The 13997-nt window shown below is 41.0% G+C and overlaps 1 protein-coding gene across 6 annotated transcripts in view; it reads right to left on the reverse strand.

Moving 5' to 3' along the window:
* SLC4A7 (solute carrier family 4 member 7) overlaps window positions 1–13997 on the reverse strand; it is a 124327-nt gene that overhangs the window by 27466 nt on the left and 82864 nt on the right. For all 6 annotated transcript variants that reach the window (XM_069561187.1, XM_069561186.1, XM_069561190.1 and 3 more), the window contains 7 exons: window positions 10910–11043; window positions 9504–9749; window positions 7589–7694; window positions 4701–4862; window positions 3891–4004; window positions 1310–1471; window positions 913–1164 (listed from right to left, as the gene is read on the reverse strand). In XM_069561187.1, coding sequence (XP_069417288.1) covers window positions 913–1164; window positions 1310–1471; window positions 3891–4004; window positions 4701–4862; window positions 7589–7694; window positions 9504–9749; window positions 10910–11043 — 1176 coding nt within the window. The remainder of the gene's footprint in view (window positions 1–912; window positions 1165–1309; window positions 1472–3890; window positions 4005–4700; window positions 4863–7588; window positions 7695–9503; window positions 9750–10909; window positions 11044–13997) is intronic.

The raw sequence follows: 13997 nt of genomic DNA on the forward strand, positions 1-13997 counted from the left end.
CTAAAAAAAAAAAAACCATGTAAAGGGCAACCTTGGCCAGCAGGGGGAAGCGTTCACACAAGACGGCACCGCACGCTTCTGTCTCTTGCGGTTCTAACAAGACACTCACCACCATGAAGAAACTGCCCATCTGTCTATCTGCTTCACCAGCCAGACTGCCAAATTCTTCAAAGCAGACACTGTCCTATTTGTTACTGTTTCCTCAGTAACTAACAGTACAGAAAGTACTCAACAAATATTTGGCCAATTAGCCGGCTCCACAAAAGAAGGCCAAAGAATTCTAGTACTAACAACAGTTTTTTCAGTTAATTCGTAACACGCTCCACATTTGTACTGTAATTTATAAATAGTTTACAAACAAACAAATAAATAATGGAGTTGAGCTCTTTCATGATGAACAGAAAATACCAGATTATATCTGCTATGACTGTTTTTTGTTAAATTACCAGAGTCAGTAGAATATGTATAGTAAATCTCAGATGTGACTAAAAGATGAGTGCTACTACTTATATCTCATTTAGTTCATCAGGAAGAATGTACTAATTCAATTAATAGCAGTATTCTTTTTTACATTTCAGTTGAATTACTATTTCATCCACCTTTCAATAATACTTCCTCTAATATGCTTATAAAATTCTCTAGGTATATTCTTCCTTTAGATCATAACTAAGCCACAGATGAACTTCTTCCAAAACTCTAGTCTTTAATAGTACCCTTTCACATTATTTTTCAAAAGCATACAATCTAACCCTGATGCTTACCATAGCAACTACCATTCCAAAATATTATTTTCCAAGTAAACTCTAGGAAATGAAACTATTTTAGATATTTTAATGTTTCACTTTCATACCACCAAATATAAATTTTATGACAAAAAAAGATTTTTAAAACATTGTAACAAAGAGATTTTACCTTTAGTACTGAAGTCATGAACACAGACAGGCCCATTAGAATAAAGATCATTAGCCCTGTCACCCGCTGTTCACGAATGCCCAAAAACTTGGGTTGCTCCCCAGGAGCAGAGCATTCAGATTCCACTTTCAGGCTGTTGACATGACTTATTGACAGCACTGTTGCAGCCACAAACCACGGAAGGCCCATGACAGAGCACACCCCCAGCATGACACCGACCACGAGCAGGTCCAGGTGGTAGCCGGCTCCTTTCTGAAAAGGGGAACCACACGAGTGTCCGTCAGCACATACTGTTCTTTCAGGTTCAAAGTCTGCACTACTCATAAAGAGAGAGGGAACTCGTGTTCACCGCCTCCAACTCAAAGAAACAACTCTCGGGACGCGCTCTGCAAGTTACCTTCAACTTGTGCTCCTTTCTGTTGATGATCACCGCTGTGATCTGCTGATCCATGAAGATGAGGATGGTGCAGAGCAGAGCCGGAATGGCGGCTATTAATAAGGTCCACCAAGGGTTCTCTCCCAGTGGGCTTATGATCCAGCCCCTATTTTTATCAGTAGGCTGTTAAAACATCGAAAAATTCAAAGGAAGAAAGAAAAGTTTCCTTTTAACAGCACAGACTGTGTCTACCCTCAAGAAATGCCAAGGCGTTGGAAAGAACTGGACACTGGACTCTGTCGTGAATTATCTGCAGCGACGCTCATGGGGACTTTCTTGTCCCCGAGGCAGGTCCCTATGCACGTGACTGAGCCACCTGCTCCATTCGGAGGTAGAATCTATGTCCTCCCCTTGGACCTGGGAACAAGGCCACAGTGACCCTGTGATCCTGCGTCTTGACCTGGAAGGACCTTGCTGCTGCTTTTCTAGCCTCCTGGAGCCCCGGGGTTAAGCTCTGAGTAAGCCTGGATGAGCTTTCTGGAGGATGAGACACAGGATGATGAGACGGGTAGGAGGCAGCTACCAGTCCCTTCATTCAGCCTCTGTGCTGAGCTCCTAGACATGCCCCCACCGAGACAGTAAAGACAGCAGGCACCCAAAGATCCTCACCAGGAGACCAGACCACCCCCACCTTAGCCTAGGGCCAACACCACAGATTTATGAACAAAAAGAACTGTTGTTTAAGGATATGATGTTTTAGGAGATTTGTTATGCAGAAATAGGTAAATGAAGCAGACTTTCATTTCAACACACGCCTATCCACTCCATATAAAGTGAAGTCAGACTATCTACGAGGTCACTCTTAAAACTATTAATAAACTGCCTGGAAGATCCTACAGACAAGTCACCGTGGCAGCGGCAGCGCTCAGTCCCCACGGGGCCTCGAGCCACTGTTCTTCCAAAGCAGGGACTGAAAAAACCCTGACACATTATCAGATGCCAACATATTTCAATGCTGCAACATAAAATCTGCTTTATAATGAAACGTTTTAAAGCTCCTAAGAATCTAGCATTCTTAGAGGGTACTGGATATATTTCTATTACTTAGCCTTTATATTAAGCCTATTTTTTTCTGCAAGAAAACATTTGTCAACATAAAAGGGAAATTAAAACATTTTCAAATTCAAATATTATCATTTCCCCACACTGATACACATGACAATGCTTCACATTCAATACTGCACATGGATAAAAATGTTTTATCTATATAATGCATATATTCTTAACTGTTTATTTCCCCAAGTGTATTTAATAACCCTTGAAATCAGTTTGATACTTCAAAGCTAGATAAATGAGTAACAAAGATATATTTGGAACCAGAATAAGGAAATGGGACCAGGATTACAGGAAATTACATTAATATAATCTACAGTTTTGTCAATTTGTAAGACTTGGTAAACACAGAATGACTTAGACATAGTCATATCTAATGACTTAAAAGTTTTAGTGGCTCAATATCTATGCTTTTAAACAAAGGTCTCCAAACTTTTTAACTTATATACTCTTAGCAACAAAAAGACATTTATTTACCCAAATGATTCTATATTCACTTATGTATTACATTACTAACAATTATCTTTATAGTGAAATTTGCATCATAAATATTATAAAGTTTAATGTTTCTAATTTTTAGATAAAATGAGTAGATCCATATAATTTGAGGATCATTTTCCACGATGTATTCTACTTTAGAGGACACAGGTTTTAAAAATGATCTATTTTTTAACCCCAGTGAGAGAGAAAACAGACTAAGTTTATCTTCATTATATTCCTTATTTCTAATCCCCTTTAAATTTTCTGCTTCTCAAGGAAGTCATATAATTTGTTAAATGTAAATACACGCAATGACACAAATACCTGACTATTAAAAATTTCCAGAAACTATTCAAAACCTACCATCTCCAACTTAGAAGGGAAAACAATTACCAGATGCTGCGTTATGCAGGCCACAGGGTCGGCAAAGGGTCAGATATGACTGAGTGCTGAACAGCAACAACAGTACAAAAGATTTCCAGTTCTAAGGAACCAAAGAGTTCACGGTTCCTCAGACTAAGCACCATGTTTCTCGTGGAAAAAAAATTCTTTCTTGATTCTGCTGAAAAATGTTACAAGACACTTTCCAATTACTGTCAGATGTCTCAATCACTCTTCTAGAAATTTAAATTAGGATCCCCTTGCTACTCTTATAAATTCAAGCTTGAGTTACTTTTTCACAAAGGAATAAAGAATGTTTCTTTCGCCTGGAGAGGGTATCATGAGCTCCAGCTACGAGGGCAGGACACTGGTCTCCTCACTATGAGTATTTCCACTCTCTGTGATGGGCTCGATTTGATACCTTCTCGCTTATCTCCTCAATATCTTCACTTGTCTCCGTTCATCTTGTCATTGTTTATATCTGTGCAACGTATATATAATCTTTCCTTGCAAAGCATCAGCTCTTCACAGAGAATGTGCATATTTTAAAAATAATTACCCAGGAGGCAGTATCTTAAAGTAGTCTGGTATTTCCCAGTAACAAATAGCCAAGTGTTTTAATCCTTACCTCGAATTTTTCAGGAACATGAAGTTTAGGAGATGGAACGCCTACAAGGTAGTCAATCACAACCATTACTACTATGGTAAGAAATACAGCGAAGTCACTGATTGTCGATCGCACCTATGGGAAAGGGGTTATGTTAGTGCAGACACAGAAATCAGTCCTTTCTAAATGATTCATACCCTTTACAAATTAAATACGCCACTAGAAAGTGTGAATGAGCTTTTTAATTAGTGATGATGCATTAGTGAAACACATTTATAACTAAAATTTTCTACAAAAGATAAGAAACACATTTCACAACTAACCTATCAGGTCCCTTGATGCCACGGTCTTTCTATTGTTAGCTCAGACAGGGAATACACACCTCTAAAGTTTTGTTCAACTATAATTGCTTTACAATGTTGTGTTAGTTTCTGCTGTACAACGAAGTGAATTAACTCCAGTATACACATACGCCCCCTCCCTCTTGCACCTCCCTCCCACCCAGCCCGTCCAGGTCGTCACAGGGCACTGAGCTGAGCCCCCGTGGCACACTGGGCTGAGCCCCCATGGCACACTGCAGCTCCTCACTAGCTATCTGTTTTACATGTGGTGGTATATATGTCAATACTGCGCTCAGTTCGTCCCACCTTCCTCCTCCGCCCTACGTCCACGTGTCCGTCTGCTACACTTTTCACTGTGAATAATTTCCTTATAGCTACTTGATATAAAATTACTAACCTCAAACAGTATCTTATTGTTTTGAAATAAATCAAGGAAATGAAAACCAAAAACATGAGAATTACAAGAACTCCAAAATTAAACCCCAATTACCTTGGTAGGAAAATAGCGCTTGGTCTTAAATTGCTTGAGGAATGAAGACAGAAAAAACGTTGTGAAAAATAAGATGACAGACCAAAAGAGCACGTCGGGAATATACGGCCCGTGGAGGCCACACGCTGATCCTACAAATGCACCGCGGTAGGCTCTACACTCCTGAAAAAGGGTGCAAACAGAAAAGGGAGGGACAAAGGGGAGACTTTACACTCCTGAAAAAGGGTGCAAACAGAAAAGGGAGGGACAAAGGGGGTTCTCAGAGGCCCAATAAATTAATGAGGAGCTTCTTCGACTGTAAGATGCTACTTATCAAAAGACACGCCGTTATTTTGTTTCACTTAGAAAAACTCACCATCAAGTCAACGTTAAAACACAATCAATTTTAAAACACATCTTGAGTTCAGAGAGGCAATGATTTGACAAACCTGTGGGGCTTAGAAATTACTGAAATGAAACAGTGTATTCTGTCAAGTTACTATGTCAGATACCCCCTTCTTTCAACTCTTTATTTCCTTTAGTGAAAGGTTTATATATTGAGCATTAATTCCCAAATATTTTGTTTGTATCATTGGTCAGCAATTTTACTATCTTTCCATTATTTTTGAACAAGTTGCTTAAAATAAAATCAAAAATCAGAAAATTACTACTCTGCCTTTACAATGCTGAATAAGAGATGGCTATAATACTAAATCCAACGCAATAGTAAAAACTGTGTTTGGCTTTTTTGACTTTTTTCTGACTTTTCTAAAGGTGAGATTAAAGCAGTAAAGTGAACCACTGAAATATTCCCATTAATAAAATCAATAACATAATCAATAATATAGCACAACTATGGAAATATATTGACTTGATTTTCCTTTTGAGGGAAAAGAATAACTGAAAGACAACCAGAGATTAACGAAAACAACTTATATTCTTATATTCTCTTATATTCTAATGAGATTCATTTTCAAAACATAACAAATCAGGCTTACTGAAACAAAAAAAAATAGCCAAAGGAGAATCTATTGATGTATTCTCAATAGCCAAACTGAGAATCCATTATTCTCAATTTCTGTGTGCTAACATTAGTAACCCTACAGTTTACAACATGGATCATAGAAATAAAAGCTACAGCTATACAAAGAAACTTAACATGGCCCTATTGGGTATCCAAAAAAAACCACACTGAACAGACCATATAAGTAATCTGAAATATTAGGACATCCTATTCAACATGAAATGAGTTTTTTTTGTTTCTATTTTTTTAACAAATCACTTTCATCTGAACACCTCTATTAACTCTCTTTCAGAACAAAAATTACTTGTTCAATACACAATAGTCAGCACTATTCTAAGCTGATGACTTACTGACACCGTGCTTTGTGTCCACACTGCGGCCAGAACCATCCGTGTTGGCAAGCTGTCATAAATCTATACCGCCCACACAACCAGCCAGCAGCCAGTCACACGACAGCAGTGAGCACATGGAGCACGTCTAGTGCAGCCAAGAACCCGGCTTCTAACTCTGTTCACTGTACACTTAGATACAGACACACGTGGCCAGTGACTGCTGCACCGCACAGCGCAGATGTCAAGGACCAGTGGGTAACACCGCAGACGAAATCCCTGCAACTGCATATTCAGGAGCTACGAGGGAAAGGAGTGACCTACAATTGCTTACACGATACAAAAAGCACCAGAGTAGGCAGCTCAGGGGATGGCGGGTTTTCACTGATACTGCTAGCGTCACTGGACACCTTTATTTCTAAATCCCAACCTGGGAAGTGACCGAAACAGCTACTCTAGAGCTAGGACAGTATTTCCCAACAAAATACAAAAATACGTGTGTAACAGTCTTCAGCACCCAGTAGGTGCTCAGTATACATTTCTACTCTTCTTCCTTTTCTTTCTCTCAGTTCTCAAGTCAGACTAGTTTCTTCAAGGTAAACAGGTTCAGTCTGAGCATTCCCGATCTCCTGAACAGGCGGGTCCCAGAGAGATAGACCGAACAGAAGGCAGGACGAGTGCGGGCTGCTAAACTGTTAACTTCAGGACCTACAACCACAGGCCGATGAGCATGTGAATCCAAGAGGAACTAAAAACCCGAAAGCATATTCACATCTTTCCAATAATTAATATCTTGGAGGGCTTCCCTGGTGCTTCAGATGTTAAAGAATCTGCCTGCAACAGAGAAGACCCAGGTTCGATCCCTGGGTCAGGAAGGTCCCCTGGAGAAAAGAATGGCTACCCACTCCAGTGTCTTGCCTGAAGAATTCCATGGACAGAGGGGCATGGAGGGCTACAGTAGTCAATACAATTGAGCGACTACACTTTCACTTTTTTTTTTTTTCCAGTATCCTGGAAGCCAAACATAGTCCATCTTGATCTCTCTTCCCTTGATCTCAGGTTCCGTTTTTTTCAGCTTCTACACTTCAGGATATGATTTTTTAAAATGGGATAATTCTTATTTGGTCAACACAACACTATTCTGAAAACGATATTCATCAATCAAAAAGAAAACATAGGTTTACTCAGAAAGGGGCTTCCCATGTAGCTCAGCTGGTAAAGAATCCACCTACAATGCAAGAGACCTCAGTTAAATTCCTGGGCCGGGAAAATCCACTGGAGAACGGATAGGCTATCCACTCCAGTATTCTTGGGCTTCCCTGGTGGCTCAGCTGGTAAAAAGAATCCGCCTGCAATGCGGGAGACCTGTGTTCGATCCCTGGGTTGGGAAGATCCCCTGGAGAAGGGAAAGGCTACCCACTCCAGTATTCTGGCCTGTATAGTCCATGGGGTCGCAAAGAGTCAGACAACTGAGCGACTTTCACTTCATTTTACTCAGAAAAAGCTCAAGAATGAGGTTAACTGTCTGCACTAGCCTTTGCTTCATTTATACTCACAGACACAGTGAGGTTCCCCCAGGGAATGTCACGGGCTGTCACATTCTTTTCCTCCCACATCTTCAGCGTTTCATTGCCAGGGTTAGAAGGCTCAACACACACACATCTGAGAAATCAGAATTGGACACAGTTTTAAGGATTCTGAATTTCATGTTTATACTGTATTAAACCAGTTACACAGTGGAGTAGTTTTTAACTTCTTTATCCCATGTTATAATAAAATGCATGGAAAATAAGTGAAAACATTTCAGAAACAATGGAATGGAACGAAGTTTGGCTTACATAAATAAAGAATATGCTTACTTAATGCAACTAGTTGGACACATCCCTTGGGGCAGAACTATTTTCTTTAAAAATCTGGGAAGACACCACATTTAACATGATCAGCATCCACTGAATCTCATCACTTAACCCCATGGAGCCGCTGCCACCCCGCTGCCCACACACACAACAGGCACTGGGAACCAGTACAACTTCTACTCTTGTTAATTCCAGGAATTCTAGCAATTCCTTTATTCATCTTAAGAGTCACCCTTAAAGTAATGGGTAAAACCTCATTTTTCAGGACTGCACTAGGAGTGTCTAACTAATCAGAATTCAGTTCATACCCAGAACTATCTGACCTGCCTGGAAAAGCTAGAGACACACACATGAGAAAACAAATCTCTGAATACTGATTTAAAAAATGAAAAGAACAAACAAAAATATTCTCAACTGGACCGTGAGCTGTCTGAGAAAAGGTGGGAGGCTGGACTCTGGATTCACGGAGGCTCTGTCATTTACTAGCTATCTGACCCAAGTCAAGTTTTAACCTTAAAGAGCCTCAATTTCTTCATACACAAAAGGGGCTATGACACGAATGACTCACAAAGACGTGAATGACTAATACTGATGTGAATATTAAGCAACACTCAACACAGTGCCTGCCACAAAATGCCAGCTGAACAGAGGACTCGCACACACAGGAACAATCCTCTAGCTGCTGTCACGAGCTATGAAAATCATGCTCACACTTCTTAAAGATCAGAGTAACAGGGAAAGAGAGAGGACAGAAACTTACAGTAGAAAAAATAACTAGTTTGAGAACAAAGATGACACAAAATAGACTTGGTATCGAAGGGTCGCTAATATTTTCAAACAGGTCAGTGTCTTACGGGAAGTTGCAGACTCCTCCGTCCTCTGTCCATCAAAGCTGAGGGTGTGGAGGACAGTGGGGGAGGAGAAGTGTGACGCCGCAGCACGGGGTGGGGGGCAGGAGGAGGAAGGGTTTTGGTCACCATCTTCCTCTCTGAAAGTTTACCAAATGTAGGCTCAAGCTCATATTAACTGTGTGCAGGACAGCAAATACAGGCATCCACCTCAGAACATGTTTTAATAACCTTCGTGATGTTTAAATGTCTGCCAACCGTTTGCAACTATTATAATTACTTCTCAAATCCCATTTTATTTTTGAGTCTTAAAATATTTTCATTTCATGCTTTATCACAAAGAAAATAATCCACGAAACAGCATACAACAGTATACTGAAATTTTATTTTAAAGTCACACCCACAAAAATTAATGAAAATGCACAACAGGAGCAATGTTTAAATAGATGGTGGGCAGCTGCCAAACAACGGAGCTTAAACTGGCCGATCCGATCTAAACATGGAAGCAAAAATAGATACACCTGGACAAGTTGTTTCATGGAATAACAGTGACTGAATTTGTTCAGTCACATTTACGTTCACTGAGCGCTTTGGTAAGATCTCACCTGTAACAAACAAGTCAACCTCCGTATAGCTAGTTGGGTAGTTATAGCTTGATATACAGTGAGCATCACGTTGCAAAAAAAAAAAAAAAAAAATCTGTTTTCTTTTGCTCTGAAACGTCTGCAAAAATACATTTTAATATTAGGGGAAATAGAGACACTTACGAGTAGCTGGTCAGTTGCTCTAAATTGTTGTGCATATTAAAGGCATATGTTTCTCCTAAATGGAAGAGCTTCTCCAAAGCCTCGTAGATGAATATGATGCAGATGAGAGCTGCAAAAGCCTCTTCGGTGAACCGCGTGATGTAACACACAAGGCTGCTTGCATCTGTTGCAACCAAAACAATGCACAGGAAAGAAGTCCACAGACCAATACTGGTTCTCAGAGACAGATAGGAAAGGTGGTAATCTCTGTTTGGAAAGAAAAGTAAATGTGGACACGATCAACATATACATGCCAAACAGTACTGGTACTTAAAATTTCCATAATAAGCAGTAAGAACAGTACAAAAACCTGAGATTTCTAAAAGACAGCTTATTACGGAATAACAAAATAATGACCAGAGAAAGTTCTATGTGTTTTTTTTTTTGCTTCAACTGAAGACTAGCTTGTTATTAGACTTAACGGTTATATTTTACTTATACAAGTTCTACAGTGAAAACCTACCAGGCAATATGTACTTAAAAACAAAGAGCTCACTTTAGAAACCAGTTATGAGGCATAAGCGACAGACGCCGGCCTCCAGGACACCCGGATGTGTGCTGCCCTCTCTGCAGACCCGGGGCTCCAGTGTGAACAGGGCGGCCACACCCCTGCCCCGCCGTCACACCTTCCCCACCACTAGCTCTGCCACCACCAGCGCCACCCACAGCGTGACTCGTTTTCCAACTCAGTTTCAAATAAGTGAGCCTAAAACAGGTCAGGCCACTACATTCTCTGTTTATGTGCGTATCATGCCAGATCCGAATCAGCTTGCTCAGGGAAGAAAGAACCAGAACAAGAGGAATTAGGTGAATCAAACATGTAACAGCATCAAGCTGTTCCAGGCTAAACATCCAGCTGCATTGCTCTCACAAAAGGGACAGTACTGCTGGGTCAAATTCTGGGACCACGGGCCAGAGGCCTGCACCGACCCCACACGTGAACCACCCCCACCCGCTGCCTGGCAGAGCCAGCATCAGCCTCCTAGACGCACCTCTTTCTAAACTTCCTAATAAGACCGGCATACTGTACAATACCTAATTCAGATTTAACACCTTCTTATTAGGCTGAAATCGGCTAACACAAAGGATTTTTATTGTCCCTCACGTGCCATGCTTATCAGAACTCAAACGCACGGACTTTGTACTCAAGGTGCCTGGGCTGGCAGCAGGAGCCAGGAGTGTCTGCCACACAGTAGCCCCAAACACTGAGAATTATATTAAAACATATATATATTATATACACTCACTGATCAGAGCCTCTTTTCCAGCTATTCATAAATACAGAGAACTTTTAATTAAAGCTAATACAATAATATATAATATACACTTACGTAAACACATGTGAAAAGTGGAGAGCTGTTACATACCTGCAGAATTTAAATAAAATTTTTTCAAACACTAAAACTGGACCTGTGCTCCCCAATATTGTGAGAGGTTGCCCAGCAAACAACGAGTAGGCAATCCCAGTTAATGATGCTCCAAAAAGAGACTCTATTGCACTCTGTTCAAGGAAAGAAGAAATGAATAAAAGTAATACATCGTGAACACATCTCTAACCTACTGTAGTACATGTAAGACACCTGCAAAATAAAAACATTAATCAAGTGGTTTAAAAAAATACAGCAAATGCAACTTTAAATCTCAAACTTAACATTTAAGTAAGGAAAATTAAAAACATATTTTAAATACACTACAAAATTGTTTTGTTTTAGCATACTAGAGGTGAACTTTTGCAATCAACCTTAATTTAAAGCTCAACACTGTGGGAGGCAGGGAGAGTGGGGTACATGGAAGACAGACTCAAGAGGCTTCAACCCCCTCTACACAACATGGTTTACTTCTGAAGCCCATGGGGAGGACAAAGATGCATATATTATTTTCAATACTTTGGCATGTCCAAAATAGTTCATTTAAGAAAATAAAAAGTATCTGAAGTATTTGATACAGTGTGTTCCAAAAAAAAATCTACTCCTTCAGATAGATGAACAAGACATATCACGTGGTCCTATTGTTCTCAAATTGATTTCCAAAGACAATTTCCCACACATTTTAAAGAAATTTTTCTAATATGACTGGCTTAACCAATAAATATAAAAAATGAAATGCTTAACACAAATAAATGAAAAATCTCCTGGAAACCACAGAAAAAGGAAAACCCATTAAAGTTGGGTTAAAATGATAAAATGAAAGACTCACAAAAATCTTAAGAGCTAGTAGGCCAGTTTCATTTCGCCACCAATGTCACACCCTAACTCATTAGGTGATCAGCTGGGAAAGTGTACAGATACAGACTCTGCCACTGGACAGGGAGGTAGGGGCTGAAAGAAAGCAGTCTCCATTCACAAACATCAAGGTCAGCTGGAATACTGACCAGGAAAAGGGAAAGCCTAGCATCGGGAAAGCAAAGAGAAGGCGCTTGTGAGAGACAGCCCCCCTGGACCGGGAGGCAGCGAGCAGCGGGCCGAGATCAGGGCTCCAGCGGACCAGATCTGAGGGAGCAGACCGCCTCCTGTGAGCTGAGCTGCTGAACCATGGCCACATCTCAAACTCACCCAGCCCACCTTTCCTCACCTTTGAATGTGGGTGATGAAAGCCAGGAGAGCTTAATGAAGCAGTGTTTCTGAAAACACCAGCAGGAACACAGTCTGGCATATGGGATGCACTCAACAAACGGTAGCAGCTCTCAACATCAGTACTAACAGCATGTCAAAATCTAACTCACAGGAGAAACAGTTATGTCGCGAATGAGACATTCAACTCTTAGTATAAACACAGGATCAAAGCCACATAGACTTCACTTTTGACAAAATGAGGAAGAGTTGAGTTAACAATATATTTATGAGTTGTATGAGATAAATGTGTTTTCTTGCCCACAGACAAAAAACACTACTAAGCTGTTATAAAATCCTTGGTTCAATTACAGTATGCATATTTAGGAATGAATTTAGAGCTCAAATCAAAAGGAAAAAATGTCTAAATGTCACCCAGAAATAGAAAGCAGGGAAAGAGAAACAAGGAGATGGCAGATAAAGAGACGCTAATGTGGGGGGAGGGGGGCTGGGGTGTGTGGAGAATGAACTCCCCCCCAGTGCTGTGTGGAAAAAGCAGACTCTGCTGGTGGAGACCTTCCTTACCGTTCCCCTCACTGCTACATTCACTAGTTCCTCTACCCAGATCTCCTTTTTCCCAAGTTTTAAACCATTTCTATCTTCACTGCCAAACCAAAGCCCATCTTTCCCTAGAGAAATCACAGCCCACTCTGCTGCCTCCCCCAACCCGCGTTCAGCCTCCACGCCGCCCAGCAGGAGCCCACCCTCGGCACCCCTCACCCGCTCCACTGCAGGGCGTGGGACAGCCCCTGCTCCTGTCGCCTCTTTCTCTACCTCTGATTTGGTTTCTGCAAAGTCATACTGTCCTGATTCCTCGCTCACAGCTCCGGCTGTGCCTATGTCTAACCTGCCGGGCCACTTCCTCCTCACTCCCCTCCTTCTTCCAATCCACAAATGGGGATAACTTCCCACTTCTCCTCTCCCTTTAAAGTGCTAACCTCATCTATCTCAGCTTCCCACTCTGTATTTCTTTCCTACCACTCCAGAAACTCCGGATCTACACCTCCTAACATCTCCACTTTTACCTGAAGTTCCAATAACGCATCAGAATACACACGTCATCTCCGTACCATGCCCCTCCACAATCCTGACCTCCCTGCTTCTGTAATTACAGCTTCTCTAGCTCTTCCTCCATCTCACTCGTGCGCTGCCCAGCACACCACGACAGAGGAACTGCACACGCGCTGTCTCATCTTCCTCTCGCTTAGGGCCCAGGGGACAGAAGACACACGCCCGTGTCTTACCCGCGTCCATGCTCCTCCAGCGTCTAGAGTGCTATCACACACACGGGGTACTAAAGAGCAGGATGAGATGGGGAGCCAGCGAGTGACAGTCCAAGAGGAAGAAGCAGAATTTCCGTGACGGTGACAGACAAGACACACGTCCTTGGGGACCAGCGGAAACACACATACAACTTGTGACAGCTGCTTTCAGCAGCTTACTAAACATATATATCTATCTGTCTGATATAATAATATAAAAGAACAATGTAATCAATCTAAATAACAGAAAGTAAACTGAGTTGAAAGGAAATTTCAGGTGTCAGGTTTACCTCATGTTCAGCTTATGAAATACTTGAAATAAGCAATTCCTACTTAGGTTTGGTGGGTTTTTAAAAAGCTTAAGATCTATAAAAAATAAACTTTCTCCAAAGAGTAAATATCATTTAACAAAATACACTTAGGAATCACAAACTGTCTCACTTAAATGCCATTAAAATGTATATAAACAGCAACAGAAATCACTTTCTCAGTTTCACACAGCACCAGGTGCGGCTCTGTAATCACAGCCCAGCATGGAATTACCCAGAACAAAACATAAAAGATTTCATTCTAGTTGTGTCAAT

The sequence above is a fragment of the Ovis canadensis genome, chromosome 19 (genome assembly GCF_042477335.2).
Source record: "Ovis canadensis isolate MfBH-ARS-UI-01 breed Bighorn chromosome 19, ARS-UI_OviCan_v2, whole genome shotgun sequence".
Lineage (NCBI taxonomy): Eukaryota > Metazoa > Chordata > Mammalia > Artiodactyla > Bovidae > Ovis > Ovis canadensis.